This window comes from Aspergillus alliaceus, assembly GCF_009176365.1.
Source record: "Aspergillus alliaceus strain CBS 536.65 unplaced genomic scaffold BDW43scaffold_25, whole genome shotgun sequence".
NCBI lineage: Eukaryota > Fungi > Ascomycota > Eurotiomycetes > Eurotiales > Aspergillaceae > Aspergillus > Aspergillus alliaceus.
Genome location: NW_022474708.1, coordinates 262,061 through 279,837, shown reverse-complemented (window position 1 = coordinate 279,837; position 17,777 = coordinate 262,061). Strand labels below are relative to the sequence as shown.

Here is a 17,777-nt window from a genome sequence, read left to right as displayed (position 1 = left end):
GGAAAGCCTAGGCAGAATAAATACGTCACTTCGGTATCATTCCCACAGTTTGATCATAGTCTCTTGAGGGGAAGCAAAGAATTAAGATAGGTAAAGAGGGAACAAGTCAGTCGGACGAGAAGTCCAGAATCATTATTGTACGGTCGGACTGTCGTTTCGGTCAGCCGACTAACTGGCAGTTCTTACCGTACGATTTAAGCCACACCTCCACTCTACTGTTTTTCTATGTCAAAAAAAAACAATAAGACCCCTTTAAATTACCTACCATGTATCTAGGTTTCTTGTTCACATGGATGTAAGTAAGCATGATACTTTACCGTACCACTTGATTTTACTCTCCGCCACCACAATCTCCCCCTCCGCAGGCTTATCGGAACACTTATCGATTAACGATAACCCGAGGCCTTGCCCCACTCCGTGACTCTGGAGTGGGGACGTCTTTCCATACAATACTAGATCGGGAAAACTGTATTTTAACAAGAAAGGCAATACTCCACGAACAACCACTTCAGAATTACAGTAAGAAAACAACTAATAGAAATGGAAATAGAAAAATGTCTCAAAGCATTGAGACATGACACAAGATGGATAGAACAACATATGGTAACAATCCATTCCACAAATCGATAAAAGTACCTCCCTACGCAAGGAATTCTTACTAGACCCCATAAAATCCTCCTAGTTTCCCTCCACGCTAGACAATTCAACGCTTCCCAGGTACATACTAAAATATGACAGCGCTCGGGCACTATTCCCTAGGACTGACTAACCAATCCATACCAGGAACAAGGCCAGACCCAAGAGTACTGTAGTAACAGGTACCACCATACGGAAAACTCTCTTAAGTACACTAGGTACAAAGACCCTATAGGTGTGAAGAGAGTCTCTAATGTACCCACCCAACCATATTTCCTACCTAAGACCTACCCCTGTCCACAGACTGATCCATCACGGTCTTACCCAATAACGCCTCCGTAAGACGACATCCCAGCCACGGAAGACCATCGACGCAGTGGAGCAACCAACAACGCACCTGGAGTGTTGTTATTTTCCTCGCTGTCTAGCACAGGAAGGACAGTCATCGGTCATCCACGGTACAGTCACAGAGTTACTGCACAATTCCCAAACAAATAATGGATATGTACTGCTTCAATGCCAAAAGAGCAGAGACACATTGCAATATTCACGGACAGGAACCAACCCCTAGAGAATTCGATTGAAAAGTAATGTGCCTGGACCGAAGTGGGTAAGTCTCTTGTTTGCCTCCCACATGGGCGAAGACAACGCCACCCTGCGGGGAATCTAACGGCGAGCCATTTGATCCTGGTCCAGTCAATGTTGTTGATACTAACTTGGTGTGTAACTTTGGCGGGGGGGTGGGTTAGAAATCAGGGTGTCACTGCAGTGTCGGACACTATGTGTGGCTGAGACTGGTAAAAATAAATAAATACCAGGAAAGTCGGACGATGTATCACGTTCTTGTTTGGCCGCCAAGATCTTATTTGGTATTATCTGTCGTACTGAGTAGGGGTAAGCTATTTTTTTCATGTTGTTTACATGGCCCTTTTCTCAATTCACATTCGAAGAACTCTTGCTAGAATGGGATCTCTGTTACCTTATCTAATCCAGAAGATAAAATAAACGGAGACAACAAAAGAATCTGAGGCTAACTATTCACAACCCCCCCCGCCTTCCCTCCCAACAGTAACAACCATTGTACAATCCTGCGTGATGACACCAGTAATTACTCAACTTAAGAAGCAAGGACACCTTAGGCCACCGAGAAACTGAACACCTGAAAGGGTGGTCCGTTCTCCAGCCCACTCTACACTTCAGATGAGTAGATGATAGGTCATTCCGTGTAGGAATATTAAACCGACTAAGGCAGTAGACTTAAGGTAATAAATGTTGGGGGTCATTCCCCCGCTTTTTTTAATAAAAAGGGAAAAACCCCGCACTTTCTTTTGTGGAAATTAGGGAAAGTTGTAGTACGATATGTGTAACTTGGAACGTAGGTGGTTTAACAATCAATGTCCCTGCCAATATGCACAGACATGAAAATAGTGCCTTGGCAGTTCTTCCTTTTACCGTCATGGACTGGAAGGGAATTTTTGCATTTATCATATACTATCTAGTCAAGTAAACTCAATTATGATATGGGGGGTATCTTAGCCTCTATGGTTAATCCGTTCAATATGCTCGGGTCTCTCTTCTCTTTGTCTTCATCTTTCTTTGTTGGTGCTCTTTGTTGCCATGCCAATAGCCTCCACCATATCATTCATATATTTCATCTCCCAAAAGAAAAGATAAAACAGATATATCAGGTATCATACAGCCTCCCAGTCTCCTACCTCTATCATGTCTGGTCGTAAGAGCCGTCACATTTCAAATCATTGACGCGCTTTCCGTCATGTATATTAGCTGACTGGGCTTAAAAGCATACGAAGCAAAAGATAAAATAGAGGGAAGAAAAAGCAATGGAAATGATGGCTGTGCTCGTGAATAACACCCTCATATATATTTCTTTTGAGGTTTCCCTCCGTGTCCATAATTAAATGGCATGCCATGCATAATGCGTGGCACATAGGTATCAAAAAGACTCTATTCGCTGTCAGTCATCCATGGATGCTCTATGATTTCAGTAATTGTGAGACGGTTGTCGACGTCTCGGTCGAGCATCCGTCTGATCAAGTCAATGCAATCCTCCGAAAAGGGCAGGAATGGGATTCGAAGTGGGTGGTCGAGGATCTCGTCGACGTTGTAGAATGGATTTTCCTTGTAAACAATTGTATAAAGCAGAATACCAAGAGCCCAGATATCTTGCTCTTTGCCTCGGTAGGATTTGCCTTGAAGGACTTCCGGTGCCGCATAATCTTGTAAAGGTCAACACAATCCTACAAGGTAGGAGAATTGGGGGTGGTAGAGGGAGGGGGAACGAGAACGACTTACCAATGGTTCCCACAAAGACATCAAACGGGCCATTTTTGATGTAGGCGGCACTTCCGAAATCGATCAGCTTGATCCTGCCTTCACCATCGAGAATCACGTTCTCGTCCTTGATGTCGCGGTGAACAACCAAAGCTTTCGTGTGGAGGTGATGGATAGCATCCACGACCTGCCGGAAGATGCTTCTGCACTCGGATTCGTCCATATTCGCTTTTAATTCGATGTAGTCGAAGAGGTCCATCCCCGGGAGCCCGTGCGGCATCATCTCAATATAGTAATTAATGTCATCCTCGAAAAAGCCTTCCATCTCCACGATATTGGGATGTTTGAGACCATCTCGCCGAAGGTAATCCAGGACATGAATCTCTAACGGGACGGTGCCGAGGCGGCGGTCGCGAGTCCAAGTATCCACGAGAATCCTCTTCTTCGTGACGTACTTCAATACGACCTTTTTAGCTGTATTCCTTTTCTGCCGAGCAAGTTTTACTTCTCCATAAGCACCTTGGCCCATCTCCTCGATGATCACGTAGTCAGCAATTGTCCGTTTCGTAGGAGGTTCCTTCGCGTTAACCAGCTTTACCTCAGGAACAGGCTGTACAGGCTTGTCCGTGAGCGGTTCCGATGCTGCTTCACTGAGCTGCTGGCTTAGTGTAGATGTCGGTATGCGAGTCTCCACAGATGTCTGCTCCGTGTTCAACGGTGGTAAATGGGAAATCTTGGCCGACGGTAGGCTAGATGTAGAAACTACCGACGGGCTTCTCATTCGAGGAGATGCGGTACGAGGCGAAGAGAGGCTCGCTACTCCTGTAGCGTGAATCTGTCTCGAGTACGTAACCCACAATGCGTAAACCAGTTCGGCTACGGCAAAAGAGTCATTATGCTCGGAATCGGAATCATCCTGGTTGCTCTGGTTTTGTTCTTCCTGCTTCGGAAAAATAGTCCCGCTTTTGACCACGCGCAGTTGGACATCCACAGCAATCGCTGAGCCATCACGGTGATTGGCAGTGAGACCAGTGGGTTCCAAAAAGACCGAAGCAACGTTGGCTTTCCCCTCCCGAAGGATAGAGAGAGTTCGTGCCCGTCGGAAGCTGGGTTCAGGGATCACAATTCCATCTTCTAGGGGTACGTCCTCTTCCTCAGTAAGTACGGCCAAGTACTCGTCAAACCCGGGGATTAGCTCGTTGACGTGTAGTCCCTCTGGTCGCTCATAGCCAAATAATGCCGCAGAGAACGCTGAGTTTGAACTGATGACCTTCAGCGTCGACGAAGCAAGGACCATCATGCCGGCAACGTGAGGAAAGCTGGATATCCGCAAACTATCTGAAGCTTTATCTTTGGTGACAGTAACCGGGAAACAAGTCCCCGCAGCAGTCTGCGCAGCAAAGTACTTCAGTTCAGAAAGTTTTGCTAAACCCTGATCAACTGGACCATCTAAACACTCCTTGGGAAGGCGAGGAAGGATCTCTGTGATGGATATGCCAGGCTTAACCATGTCCCGGTCCCAGGCTCTGTCGATATCTCCATCGGTTTCTGTAATATTCCAGGACTTGTTGCAACGAATGTAGGCAACATCTTCTTGGATCTCCTCCATTACCCATATTAAGCCCCCACGCTTCTCCATGACCCAGACACTGGCAGAGCCCCTAGCTCCATTGCGCTTCTGGATCGGAACTACGTCGCCGCACAGCAGAACACCGCGTGATTTGGTGGATGGATGATTGAGGGGCGGTGGGGTGCGTGTGCTGGAACCATACCCATCATCGGTCTGTGCTCTTCTCGCTCGAGAGGGTGGTTTACTGAGAAGCTGAGCTGTGACACCATTTCCCATCCCCATGCATTTGGGGTTGACTGGCGTCATGCGGGGTCTATCTGGGTTGGACTGAAGCTTGGCCGCGACATCCGTAGAGGGATCTCGGAGCTTAGATTCCAACCACCCTCTCCGGTCTCTCTGTACGACTTCTAGGATACTTAATTTGCGGAGCTCTGCTTGTGTCACCCCAAATACGAGACATGACAAGTCATTGGCCGCCAATATGGTCCATGGGGCCCGAGACTCGGTCCTAAAAACAGCCTGTGAGACTGGAGTCCATTTGCTGCTATGCGTGTGTAAAGCGGGTACCGGCAGTCCAAATCCCAGAGTTGAGACGCTAGATGGGGAGAAGGGATCCACGGCAGAATAGGGTTGTGCTAGAGTTTCCATCAGCTTGCCCTGGAGGGGAGCAGAGCTCACATCCGTGTATGTACGTTTTAAGCTTACGCGCCTGGACGAGGGGGTGGACCTCCTGCCTCTCCTTTGAGTCGACACCAGGGGACCGGCTATATTGCTCACGGAATCCGACTGCTCAGCCATTGGCGCATGCCCGTGAGGCAGTTCCTTGATCTCGGCCATCGGACGCTGAAACTCGGAGAATGCTTTCTCGAAAACGTCGACACTGTCCACGACCGCCGGACCAGTCATCGGGCCCCGTGTGTAGTTATATCGGTCCTCCCTTCCCATGACGTTCGCCTTTGACAGCATTTCCACGACACTTTGGACCTCTGCGTCGCCACTTATGCGAGGCTGCGCATTGGCGATTCCGGAGCTGTTTGCGGCCCATCCAAAGCGGTCGCGCATGAAGTCTATGGACCTTTTTAAGATATTCTGCCGGCTTTGTAATAACTCCTCTGATTGTTGGGCAAATGAGTACGAGTGTAAGGATTCACAAGGGAACCGATGAAGATCCTCTAAGGCGCCTGCGTCATTCAACGAAATCCGAGTGGAATAGGTCCTCGAGGTTGATCGCGAGCGAGGTGAAGGTGAGTGACTTCGGGAGGTTACAGGAATTAGTGACGAGGCTGATATGTTTGGAAGCGTCAGGACTCGCGAAGGTTGGCGTATACGATCCAGGCCCGACGGGCCAAGTCCATGTTCATGTTCAATCAGGGGTGACCTGCAGGGGAGAGATTCTTTTCTTAGTGTTGTCTCTTGTGTTTCCGCAGTTGCATTCGGTCCTGGTCAACGCAAGGAGGTGTTTCTAAACCACGTACCTTGGAAGATGATCATAAGACGAAAGAGTTTCCACTGAGCCTCTCATTGAATCGTTTGTACGGCCCGAGTCATGTCCAATGAAAGGATCTGTCTCTGGCGATTCTGAGAGGGGACCCAAAGGGGACGATAACGGACTTGGTTCGCCTATTCACCAAATACAGTCAGCCCAGCGACTCAATTTCTCTCTGTTGGTTCACTATCTCAAAAAATGAAAAAGGAAAAGAAAGGTCCCTTCCGAACCACTGCACCGTGCCGGAAGGAGTACAGGAATGTTGCAAGTTCCAACAGGCACCATGGCTTGGCCACCAGTCTTTTCAATTTGTTCCTCCCACTCCTTTCCCACTGTTATATGTATACGCCTCCAGTATTTCATCCCTTTTTAATGCGGTAAACCGTTGATCGGTAGCTGTTATTAAACACCAACAGATCCGTTCTTCCCACCGGCAACTTCACCATTGTTTGAGACAAGACGACCACACACAAGGTAAAGAGTAGATTAGGATGGGACGAAACAGAAACAGTAATAAAATCAACAAGATTGAAAAGAAAAGAACCTTGACTAACCATCGGGATTATAGGAAGCTGACCCCATATTTTCCCCAAAAGGTTAACGAAAAAGCGACCAGTATCGGTCGGGCCGATTGCACTCGGGAGGCTTAAGAAACCGCGAGTATAAGGAGGAAACTAGTAAACTTGAAGAATCGGGTTTGTGATGTATACTGCTACATGGAATGGTAAAGCACGTTGACCACAAGTAGTTTGTTTTAGCGGGATGGACGGAGTATCCCCTTTTCGTGTTTTCTCTCTCCCTTTCTTTTTTCGCTTTTTGGGCGGGTTTGTTTGGAGGGGTTTTATTAAGAAATCGGCGCACTGGGATTCAAGCAATTGTTACCGCGATCGACCGAGAAATCAACCCACTTTTGCTTAACTGTGACTCTTTCTGTGACTCTCCAGGAGGCGAAATGAGTCGGTCAGCCGCCGAAAAGCCCGAACAGAGTTAAAGGGATGTCAGCGGACAAGGATAAAGAGTATGGAGAGAGAGCAGCTGCCTGGTGAGGTCACAGGTACCATCCGGAGTGCGGTTCGCGAAGGAAACGAAGCATGCGGGCGACTAGTTCAAGGAGTAAGTAAGTACGTACTCCATCGAGTATGTGGTTCGACAATTTGTTCGTGCTTGGCTCGAAAAAACAATTGGGAAACTATCGTTTCTTTTTCTTTGTCTCTTTTGTGTCCTTTGTCCTTCTTTCCTTTTTTTTTTTTTTTCTCTCTTGATTATATATGTATATTTGTTCTTTCCCCCCCAGGAATCTGTCTTGCTGTAGTGAAGGTTGAACTAGGTAAAAAAAATTTAAGTGTTGTTATGGGGCTGGGGGGATTCAAGCCACAGTGACATACAACCAAATTAACCAACTGGTTCGAGACGGTGAACAGACGAAAAGTGTTTTGGAAGCACTGGAGAGACTAGTCGAGAATAGTGAGGGGAAGACACACTGGTACAGTGGAGAATGAAGGGAGTTCGACTGGGTATTGTTTCGTTCTCTATGCCACGGTTTTCTATTCTTTTTCTTTTTGTTTGGGGGTTTCTTCTGAGATGTTTTTCCCCTTTCTGTTCTCCTTTTGGATGTATACAATACAACTGAATTTATTGTATATTAGGAAAAGAGAAAAAAAGGACTCTGGTTAAAGACAAGGGAAGTTGACAGAGAAGAGAAACTGAGGGGAAGGAAAGGAAAAAGGGGCGGTCCGCTACGGGAAAATGGACGAAGAAGAAATAAATGTAGAGAAATATTATTGGATTTATTTTAAATTAGTCTTTTTTATTTAATTCTTTTCCCCCTTCTGTAACCCAACCCGAAGTGTACTGTACGGAGTAATGCCTTAAGGGAACAGAAAATGTCGTCGTCGCGGAAATGGTGATGTAATTTTGCAGACGACTTAAGACGAATTCAGCCAAATGCTCCAAAAGCTGTTTTGGCCTCATTTTCTCTCCTAGGTGGGGCCTAATTTACAATTCATGCGCTTCCTTTTAGCTTGAATCACGGGTTTCCTCAAAAATCTCGCGGGACCGTAAACCTGGGGACCCTCAAATAGAGGAATCCGATTCTTTCTCATTCACCTTTCGTTAAATCTTCTTTAGTTCTCCAACCTTCGTTAGTAAGTTTCTAAACAGCCGTATGTCCTTTTCTTTATTTCTTGGCGGATCCGAAATCTCCCTCGTGGGACATCTTCGCAGTCATAGAGATGGACTGAGATCTTGGGACTGATGGAGTAGGGAACGAACCACAGCCCCTTCAGAGAGCTATGGCACAGACCAGCCAGTCATATATGCTCTGGGAGGCCTATCTGAAGGTTCATTCCGCATTCTTTTAAATTGCGGGCGCACCAGTCATGAATACTTTGCAATATCCCTTACAGCGGATTGCGCTCTTAACATTCTGTTCGTGGTCTAGAAAGGTTATACCAAATTTCAGTTTTAGTATGGATTGTCTGTTCTAAATGACCTCATATGTTTACGAATCCATAGTGTGATGTCTATGCGGAGGTGGCAAAGTCAGCATTGTATAACCTGCCGCGGCATGCGCATAAGGTATACTTGAGGAGTCTGCCCAGAGTAGCCAATAATCAATTCTGATCGTTCAGCATCAGTTCCGATACATTCATGACGACATAGGTGGGAGGACCCGGCTCTTTAGCCGATGGTAAATAAAACAAAAAAAAATAATGTACGGCTAATGCAATAAACACGATTGGGTATCGGGTTGAAGATGAGAAAGAGGGGAATAATGAAAGGTGGCCCAAGAGAAGGGGGGAAAGTTTACTGGTAGTCTACTGTCTGCTCTTGGGACCTCGAAGGCTCCGCAAGGCAAAGTCATCAGGTTCGGCATACGGTCTTCTTTGTTCTTCATCTCCGCTGCCGAACAGAGTATTCGGCTTGGTGCCGTGCCGAGTTTGTTCGGGCGGCACGGATGCCGGACTAACAAAACTAGAGATATGTCGACTACCACCGAGCATCCAAGAAAATTCAGACTCAGCCAATGACGCACGTGCTGCCGGTCGCAGTGGCAGTGATGTGGGAATTTGAGCTCGCTCATTGGTTTTGTGTTCACCTTCCACCGAGGATCTAGATGATGTTCCAGATTCCCCGACTCTGCTGGTAATCGACGGAGAGCGTTCGGTTTTGTCACTTCCCACATCCGATTGGTTATGGATCTTCTCGGGGAATGCTTCACCAGATGTGCTTTGGGGTTGAGTTGCAGATCGGAGAGGTGCAGAAGGTTTCTCGAGGCAAGTCTGGACCGATTGGACCTTAGCGAGAGCTTGTTTCATGGCATCTGCAGTAGCAGGGTCGAGCCCTTCTGCTTTCATCATACGAGAGCGGATATCATTCAGTGCCTGGCTCAATGACTTCGCTAGCATCCGATTGCGTTCCTCCAACTCTTGGACCTTGGTCTTCAACTGAGAACTGGTGTCAGATTCTCGGGCCCACTGCACATCTGAGGTACGGTTTATGGAAGAATCTCCATATCTCATCACTCGAGGGTTGTGTTCCGATTGAATCGTCTGCATGTTCCTTTTCGCCTCGCTCACTGCTCCTCGGACAGCTTTAGCAACGCCCCAAGCTTCTGTTCGTCGCTGAATTCCTTCTGAAACATCTTGAAAGAGTGCCTCAATGCTCTTGGGACTGTTTCTCGCGGGCGATCTGGAAGGAGAGCTGGCTTCGCTCATGTTCCTTGCATCGCCGCGGGGATGCGATTTTCTTCCGGAGAAGCGCCTCGCGCTTAGTTGACTGAGACGTTTCAAAGAGTCAGGCGGTTTCCCCGAGTACTTGGAAATAATAAAAGCGCCTCTATCGGAGGTTGGGTTTTGTTCTAAATATAATCCATCTAGCACAAAGCTGTACGGTTCGTGAGGGTGAGGAGAGGGATAGCGGAGAAGCATGGTTAGCACAGTTGAGGAATCAGCGGCTAGTACTATTTGCAGTCAGCAGGGAGATTATAGCACAAGAAAATCGAGCGACTAACATTGCCAGCGAATTCTTAGCAGCATCGCAACGCACACATAATCGACCAGCTCAGGCCGTAGCCCTTCGGAAAAGAGAAAATCCCAGAGTATAAGTACGTCTTCAAATGGAAATTCACGGCCAAATAAGAGACGCATCCATCGTCTTCCCAAAAATGGTTAGCATCGATGTTCGCCAAATATGGAGCATTACTCACGTAAGAAAGATTTGTGGCAGGATTTCCTGTGCCTGCAGATGATCCGCTAACTCTAAGTCTGTGGTCATTAGTAAATCATTATGAATATGTTCACATTGATTGACAATCGGGACAACGTCCATCTGTCCATTCGCCGATCGTTGTCTATTGTGCTCATAGTATACTCGAGTGGTTTGCATAACTGAACAGAACAGTGTAAATGAGTCATGCTCCACATGATTGGCATCAAGGAGCTGTAACATTAACTTATCGTCCTCCGCTGTATGGTGGACCCCTTCCTGGGAGGTAGCTTCGATTGCATCTCCGTCTAAAACCCATAGTATGGGCGCTAACAGCTCATGCATACCTTGGCGATAACCCAGGTCTGGGTTAAGCTTCGCATATATAAAGAGGACATCAGTCATCTTCGCCTTTGTCGCTGGTTCCCGGAAGAAAAAGTTTTCCTGCAAGCATCTGTCCACGTCTTGGGATATATCTGCTCTCATCTGCTCATCCTGCCGTAAAGTTTGCCAAGGAGACTAGAGCGAGCGCGCGTCAGAGGTACAAGTCCTAGCACACCATACCAACAGATCTCGATGTAGCATACCTCCTCATCATCCGCCAGCGGGTCAACAGCCGATTGCAGATCATCGGGATGTTCAATATACTTCATGAAATGGGCTTTCAGGGCCGCATAGGCGCTTCGGGACTCGGATATCCTTTGCGGCCATTGTGTGCGATCAAGGTTGTCGAAGAGTAGGAATGCCTACATCTCGGTGAGCACACTCGAAACCAATATCCGAATGGCCAAAAGCGCACACCTTCCAACATATTGATCTTAAACCATCGTTGCACAGCTTCTCTCCTTGCTCTGATCTCAGCGTCGTTCGGAGGTCGGAGATGGTGGTGTTATCGCGGAAGAGGAGACTCCATCGCTGCCTAGGGAAAACATAAACCGTCAGAGTTGGCTAGGGAGATTAGTAGCAGTATAGATTGTTTTACCTTGTATCCTCGATACCCCTCATTGCCCCATGTGCTGATCTGACTGTGCAGGGCAGCGATTCGTGGGGTGGGTGAATAATGGTGAAAGGATGCGAAGACTAATCAGGCGGTATTAACTGTGTTCTTAAAATACGATTTATGACGGATGATCATCCGTCGCCGCATAGTTGACCCGCCACAGGACTTGTCGGATTTCCCGCTTCGCTATTTGATTAAACAGGAATTTATTCTCAACTTCTATGTCTGCAGATTTGTTCGCGGAATTTGGGTTCGGGTCCCCTGCTAACCAGTCTTCAGGGACTGCATCTCAGCAGGCGGCCCGACCTACTAATCGACCATCCTCTTTAATACCCGATCTAGAAATATTTGACAATGCTCCTCCCATCGACGTCGCTACGTCACACTCCATCCAGCCACGCACACTACCGATCCATCTAAACACGCCCGTGAAGCATGATGTATCGCGTACAGCGGATTATGGCAACAACAGTGCCGTCCTATTTGACGCTACTTTGGAAGTTCCTTCCAACGACGATAGCGAAGACTGGGGAGAATTCGAATCAGCGGATACCCAGTCCGGTCAAGGAATACCAACGAGTTTTAAGCAAGGTCATGGAGATGTTTTCGACCGGCAAGGGAAGGGTCCGCACGCGCGAAAAACCGTCGTAGCGCCCAATCAGCTCGACCTATTTGATTTGTTATCAATAGAAGATAAAATACCACAAACCCACACCCAGGCTTCCAGCGCACTTGTTGACGGTACCCCTAGTCATAAAAACAGACATATTTCATCCACAACTCCGGACTTAGCTGAAGAAGAGGAAGGAGCTTTTGACGAATGGGGTGACTTCGTAGATGGCCCGCCTACGGATGCATCGAAGAGCGTTGGGACCCAAGGACCTGCTTCTAGGAAGATGGCGACCCAAAGCGCTAAGCCCGACACCAAACTAGAAACGAAAATTCCTTCAGCGTTCGGTGTATCAAGCAACAGCGTCTCTCCCGCTCGGATACGCCCGACGAATATACCTCCACCATCTGTTCTACTAGAGTTGTTTCCTCAACTATTTGAGAAACTCTGGAAGGAAGCCACTGAAGCCAGGAAGAACTCTCCGGAAAAGCAGGATATTGATGGAGTCGCGACGCTGATTCTCTGTACTTTGAAAGCAGCAGCTCGAGTCGTTGCAGGTCGTACACTACGATGGAAAAGGGATAGCATCTTGAGCCAGAGCATGAGGATCGGCCCTGCGCGCTCAGGGAAATCAGGAGGAATGAAGCTCAATACGGTCAATAAAAACGAGGATATCAAGGAACAACAGGAAGCTGTTGACGTGATCTCCATATGGCGTGACCGGACTGCCCTTTTCAATTCCGTGATCCAGGCATCTGGCAGACGACCAATTCATGTAATTCCCGCCAATATCCGAGCTATAATTGCCACCCCTGAACAAGGAGCTCTAAAAGCTTCCCACGCTTGTGCTCTTTGTGGGTTAAAGAGAGAAGAACGGTTGCCCAAGGTTGATGATCATGTGGAAGATAGCTTTGGAGAATGGTGGACCGACCACTGGGGTCATACTGACTGCAGACAATTCTGGGAGAATAACATGAGCTTACTCACTCGACGATAAATATATCCTGCAGTAATCCAACCCCTTGCCTTTATCTATGGGAATCTGAACTATTGGAATACTCCGCTTTGTCCTTCTCTGCGCCCGAGGTACTCAAGTGCACTAAATTGCCTACATGGAGAACAAGGTCATAGGACTGTCAGGTACACAAAACCCCTGTGCTTATCACTAATATCGAATTAGCCAATGGACACCAGCCCAGAAAAAAGACTATCAACATTCACGCAGGGTCAGGTGCCTGCAGATTTCGACATTACCAACATTGATGATGATGATTGTAACTGCCCCACATAGACTAGTCCTGTTGCGGATAAATGGATACATCGTATTATTACTATACAGGGTTTAAGGCGCCTGCGGGTCCTCCGATAACAAATGATAAGGCAGAGCAGGTCGTTTGGACAACTGACTTCAGTTTGAACAGAATGGAATTAGAAGGCTTGTTCGATGGACAGAATTGCAGTAGACCGTAGAGGTATATCAGGCTAAGTACTAACTAGTGAATTATAAAATATAAGTTTTTTTTTCTTTTTCCTCCCTCTCGTTCGGCATTCAACCGGAAGTTCCATGGGTCTAATACCTTTCAATTGACCTGATGCGGGGATCGGTTTTAGCTCCGCCATTCACTCAAAGAATAGGTCTATTCCTGTAATTTACATCGGGGGGACCTGAGGCAGCTGCCCGATGGTCAGCCTACCGCTCCGGACAACCACCGAATCATTCAAGTCTACTACCTGACTGTGATACCACCCCTTAACTATCACCCGACACTCCTCATTTCTTCCCTATTTCCTTTGTACTTCGTCATCGATCCCCTGATGGTAAATTTAGATTCATTGCCGTGAACTAGCCTCGTCATTCAATATTACATCTTGTCGTGGGGTTATCTGTCTCCCGCTTACTCTCAGCTAGTCGAACCGTTGCTACCTTGAGAGCGTCACTCGTACTTTTCTCTCCAGCCTCAAGGCGAGCTTATCTCAACTCCTACTAAGCCTAGAAGGGCAGAAGATTCTAGCCCATTTTATTGATCTATCTGTTCCCGACGCTGTTTCGAACTTTCAGACCTGATTTTCCTCCCCTCAAAACAGTCGTTGAAGGTGCGACCAGGTCGGGTTTCCCTTGCAAACGAAAACCAATAACAGGCAAGGCGGGGATCTTAGAGGAAGAAAACATCATTGTTCTTATTCTATTCCCTTCTGCCACATTTTCTCTCCATAATAGACCAAATCCGATTACCCACTGTCTTATCGCGCTCACATTCCAGGAAGGATACCTAGCTGTCGGCAGTGGAAAAAGGAAAGCTAGAGCGGATCATAATGGGTCTCGCATACAACGTCTATCTCACTTCCAATAAAATCTTCGGATGCAAGCAGTGCAAGACACACCTTGCGGACTATGATGATATCATCAGTCGAGTGAGTGCCCTTCCTCCTTATCTACTAGCACATAAGCCATGTCATGTACTAACTGGGTGCCTTGTCTCCTGCAGAACTTTCGTGGCCAGCATGGCAAAGCGTACCTGTTCAACAGTGTCGTCAACATAACTCAATCTGAAGCGGTGGAGCGTAGCATGACCACTGGGAGGCATATCGTTCGTGACATCGCCTGCAGACAATGCAGGGAAACGGTAGGGTGGAAATACGACAAAGCGTACGAGACCAGTGAGAAATACAAGGAGGGAAAATTCATCCTAGAAGAGGAGCTCCTGTGCGTGGTGTGCTAAGGTGCCTCCTCTTTCTATGAAGGTGGGAATGCGTCCCTACTATAAGAGACGTATGGTAGCATGCCGGATCTATTTACTGTGAGACTTCCGGAGAAGGGCTTGCAGCGATAATTGCAAAGACTGATTCGAACAGTGAGCGTTTTAATCCGTGGCGTAAGGCAAGGGCGTTGAATGGTGCATTATGTTCTGCTTTGACCGACTTTGAGAACCGGGTTTTCCAGCACGCAAGTTTTGGCGTATTTGAGGTTTCAGCTTCAATCCATACTGGACGTTATGTGTCATTCGTACTTCAATTCAGGATCCTGTGGAATCAATATCTTCCTTCAGCCATAGGGTTCGAATGATATGTGTCAAATCAACTCAGCTTTCTCCCGGTTATGTTTCTAGAAACGACCACATGAGGGCATTGGCTATGAGTCAGACAGAGCCTCCCTAGAGCCAGCAGCGAGAAAAAAAATATTTATATCGTGGGTTATTCTATCCCGGGGGAGTTTTGGGGACTTTGGAGAGACAGCCCCACAGTTATCATAAATCGAGGGGTAATGAAAACGCCGTATATCGGATGTGGGGGTCTTCGCTTCCCCTAGAACGGCACATTTTACTTATTCCAATGGCCCGATTCTGTTAAGAAGAAAGTTCCTCGTATGGAAATCTAAGTCAATGTACAATATGACCACGGAAAACAAGATGCGCGCGGTAGTATTCCACGGCCCTTATAAAGTGGCCGTTGAAGAACGACCAATCCCCAGAATCCAAGACTCGGGAGATATTGTTGTCAAAGTAACATACACAGCCCTTTGTGGAAGGTAGGGCAAAAGATGACTTCCCATCCTCTTCTATGCCCCAGAAGTCTCGAGCTATTGATGCTACACTGTCAACAAACAGCTGCTAACAATAGTAGTGATCTCCATACATTTCGCGGCATAGAACCCGCTGCGCCGGGATTTATCATGGGCCATGAAGTGACAGGTGAGGTTGTCGAGCTTGGGGATAGCGTCAAAACCGTCCAGAAGGGTGATATGGTCGTGAGTGCTTTCACGACGTCTTGGTAAGTAACTCATTGCTACGCGCGTTCCTCCAGGATGAAAGGATGTAAAATGCTAGAAACTTCCTATATCTGCTTAGATTCTCTCTGCGTATATACTAAAATTTCCCCCACAGCGGCGAGTGTTTCTACTGCAAGCAAGGGTTTTCTTCTCGCTGCGAGAAGAATGTTCTTTTCGGATGTAATCAACTGGATGGAGCACAAGCCGAATACGTGAGTAGCTCCATCATGTGTTTACAACCTGCCACACAGCTCTCACAGCGATGACCCCTGTCAGATCCGTATCCCAAATGCAGACGGCACAGTAATGAAAACCCCCGCAGGTGTCGAGAAAAAATACCTCGTGCTTATGGCCGACATCTTCCCGACGGGCTACTTTGCAGCGAGCAACGCCTTCAAGGGGTACACCCCAGACCAAATCTCTGAGCAGACAGTCGTACTCATTGGCTGTGGACCAGTCGGACTCTGCGCCCTAATCAATGCCCTAGAGTTCAAACCCAAGCATCTCCTTGCTGTCGACTCTATTCCATCGCGACTCGAGCTGGCGAGATCTCTTGGGGCCGAGCCCTGGAATTTCCAGCAAGACCGGGAGGGCTTGGACAAGCGGGTGAAAGAGTTGACGAATGGACGGGGCGCAGATGCGGTAATTGAAGTGGTTGGTTTAAGTCCGGCACTGAGGACTGGCTTTGATCTGCTGCGACCATGGGGGACGATCAGTAGCGTTGGTGTCCATAATGGAGAGGTGAGTATCCTTGTCTTATGCTACCGGTGTCATATTAACGGCTTTTAGATCCCCTGGGCCGGAAATGACGCTTATGACAAGAACCTGAGAATCCAAATGGGTCGATGCCCTGTGAGGTCGGTATCACCTCAAGCGTTGGAGGTCTTGAAAAAGAATCAGCAGAAATTAGGGTAGGTTCTTCTTATTCATTCTGTTCTCTCGAGCAGTGTTATTGCTGTTCCCATCCAGTGTTGATGATGGTAAGCACATCTAACAAACCGTATGGAAATAGATTCATGGCGGACAAGATCATGCCACTCTCTCGGGCTGTAGAGGGCTATGAACTTTTCAATGCGATGAAGGTGCAGAAGGTGATTTTTGAGGCTTGGAAATGAATGGAGGTAAAGGGAAGAAATCAATGTATGGAGAGGGTCCAGAGTTTGGTATACTGAGTGAATTCCTCGACTTTATGTAAATAACATGGCTACTCTTGAGATCAAGTGTTAAGAGGATCAAACCACTGAATACAATAGTCCCATAAACATCAATAGGTTCCTAATCAGAAGGATTTATCATGAAGAATAGGTATTCTAGATTTTCTTCTGTCGACCAACAATGGATGTTGAATATATTTAGTCCCGTTGAAGGGAAGGAAAACAAGAAGTAAAGATGGGAACAGATCAGAAAACCTTCACTATTTATGAGATGTTTCATTTCTCGTGAATAAGTAATGAAAACACAAATAAAAGAGGAAGTAAGAATGAATGAATGAATAAAATAAATGAATGGAATGAAATAAAATGAAGTCCAACTGCTTGTGTCTGTTGAGAAAAAGAGAGCCAACCAACCAAAAAAATAAACTAGACCCAAACTTCTCTTTTCTTCCGCTTCTCTCTTTCTTCTCTCTGTCTCTCGCTCTTCCTTTCCCTCTCTTCTTCTTCTCTCTTCCTCTTCTCTTTTACCTTTTATCTTTTCTCATCCTCCTCGATCTTCACCCCCTCAGATCCTTTACCTCTCTTCCTTTTGCGACTCCCTTCTTCACCTCCTCCCCTCTTCTCTTTTTCTCTCCCCTTCCTTTCTCCGCCAACCGTCGTCCCTTGCCCGATATTCCTCCACCTCTTCCCCCGCCCGCCGAAACCCCTCTGAAATCACAGTGGTTCTTTTTCCCTCTCCGTCCACTGCTTGATCCGTATTTGCCTCCCCCTCTTCGGTCCCCCGACCATCAATACTCTATATCCACGCAACTCCCGTTCTTTCTTTGTGCCACCTTTCTCATCCTTGGGTAAGTAATCGGTACCGATCAATTTGTCTACCTCATCGCGATGTCAACATCTCTTAACACCCCTCTTACCCTTTCGTTTAAAGTTCATAATCAAAACATGGGTGTTCATAGCGCCACTTCTATCTTTAGCCATTGCTCGGACTCATCAGCTAACTGGAGGGAAGAAACTTCGTTAAAGATATCCCGTCTTCCTAATTATTTCTTCGCTC

The 17,777-nt window shown here is 47.2% G+C and overlaps 5 protein-coding genes across 5 annotated transcripts; 3 read left to right on the top strand and 2 right to left on the bottom strand.

Moving 5' to 3' along the window:
- Positions 1 to 2,486: 2,486 nt before the first annotated feature.
- On the bottom strand, positions 2,487 to 6,785 carry BDW43DRAFT_98927 (serine/threonine-protein kinase). Its single transcript, XM_032050813.1, has 4 exons — positions 6,539 to 6,785; positions 5,974 to 6,118; positions 2,950 to 5,876; positions 2,487 to 2,873 (listed from the first exon to the last, which is right to left on the bottom strand). The coding sequence occupies exons 1-4, from the start codon at positions 6,564 to 6,566 to the stop codon at positions 2,602 to 2,604; spliced, it is 3,372 nt and encodes a 1,123-aa protein (XP_031899772.1). The 5' UTR covers positions 6,567 to 6,785; the 3' UTR covers positions 2,487 to 2,601.
- Positions 6,786 to 8,486: 1,701 nt separating this feature from the next.
- Positions 8,487 to 11,303, bottom strand: BDW43DRAFT_98842 (GTPase-activating protein GYP6). Its single transcript, XM_032050812.1, has 6 exons — positions 11,173 to 11,303; positions 10,992 to 11,109; positions 10,778 to 10,936; positions 10,192 to 10,709; positions 9,997 to 10,139; positions 8,487 to 9,945 (listed from the first exon to the last, which is right to left on the bottom strand). Exons 1-6 carry the CDS (start codon positions 11,193 to 11,195, stop codon positions 8,801 to 8,803), a joined length of 2,106 nt encoding a protein of 701 aa, XP_031899771.1. The 5' UTR covers positions 11,196 to 11,303; the 3' UTR covers positions 8,487 to 8,800.
- Positions 11,296 to 13,190, top strand: BDW43DRAFT_277986 (uncharacterized protein). Its single transcript, XM_032042119.1, has one exon. The coding sequence runs from the start codon at positions 11,412 to 11,414 to the stop codon at positions 12,795 to 12,797; it is 1,386 nt and encodes a 461-aa protein (XP_031899770.1). The 5' UTR covers positions 11,296 to 11,411; the 3' UTR covers positions 12,798 to 13,190.
- A 799-nt stretch (positions 13,191 to 13,989) lies between these two features.
- BDW43DRAFT_98816 (putative Yippee zinc-binding protein Moh1) lies at positions 13,990 to 14,878 on the top strand. Its single transcript, XM_032050811.1, has 3 exons — positions 13,990 to 14,212; positions 14,287 to 14,598; positions 14,654 to 14,878. The coding sequence occupies exons 1-2, from the start codon at positions 14,114 to 14,116 to the stop codon at positions 14,518 to 14,520; spliced, it is 333 nt and encodes a 110-aa protein (XP_031899769.1). The 5' UTR covers positions 13,990 to 14,113; the 3' UTR covers positions 14,521 to 14,598; positions 14,654 to 14,878.
- On the top strand, positions 14,851 to 16,761 carry BDW43DRAFT_98798 (alcohol dehydrogenase family protein). The gene is made up of 6 exons (XM_032050810.1): positions 14,851 to 15,326; positions 15,422 to 15,568; positions 15,682 to 15,778; positions 15,843 to 16,307; positions 16,356 to 16,477; positions 16,579 to 16,761. The coding sequence occupies exons 1-6, from the start codon at positions 15,181 to 15,183 to the stop codon at positions 16,679 to 16,681; spliced, it is 1,080 nt and encodes a 359-aa protein (XP_031899768.1). The 5' UTR covers positions 14,851 to 15,180; the 3' UTR covers positions 16,682 to 16,761.
- Positions 16,762 to 17,777: the final 1,016 nt, after the last annotated feature.

Coding starts and splice junctions, on each gene's coding strand:
- BDW43DRAFT_98842 (XM_032050812.1), bottom strand. CDS start 11,195: ATGAGGGGTATCGAGGATACAAG. Junction 11,110..11,172: donor AGGGGTATCGAGGATACAAG/GTAAAACAATCT, acceptor TGTTTTCCCTAG/GCAGCGATGGAGTCTCCTCT. Junction 10,937..10,991: donor TAAGATCAATATGTTGGAAG/GTGTGCGCTTTT, acceptor ACCGAGATGTAG/GCATTCCTACTCTTCGACAA.
- BDW43DRAFT_277986 (XM_032042119.1), top strand. CDS start 11,412: ATGTCTGCAGATTTGTTCGCGGAATTTGGGTTCGGGTCCCCTGCTAAC.
- BDW43DRAFT_98927 (XM_032050813.1), bottom strand. CDS start 6,566: ATGGGGTCAGCTTCCTATAATCCCGATG. Junction 6,119..6,538: donor AGCTTCCTATAATCCCGATG/GTTAGTCAAGGT, acceptor TTTGGTGAATAG/GCGAACCAAGTCCGTTATCG. Junction 2,874..2,949: donor TGTCTTTGTGGGAACCATTG/GTAAGTCGTTCT, acceptor GACCTTTACAAG/ATTATGCGGCACCGGAAGTC.
- BDW43DRAFT_98816 (XM_032050811.1), top strand. CDS start 14,114: ATGGGTCTCGCATACAACGTCTATCTCACTTCCAATAAAATCTTCGGA. Junction 14,213..14,286: donor ATGATGATATCATCAGTCGA/GTGAGTGCCCTT, acceptor TGTCTCCTGCAG/AACTTTCGTGGCCAGCATGG.
- BDW43DRAFT_98798 (XM_032050810.1), top strand. CDS start 15,181: ATGTACAATATGACCACGGAAAACAAGATGCGCGCGGTAGTATTCCAC. Junction 15,569..15,681: donor AGTGCTTTCACGACGTCTTG/GTAAGTAACTCA, acceptor TTTCCCCCACAG/CGGCGAGTGTTTCTACTGCA. Junction 16,478..16,578: donor AAGAATCAGCAGAAATTAGG/GTAGGTTCTTCT, acceptor GTATGGAAATAG/ATTCATGGCGGACAAGATCA.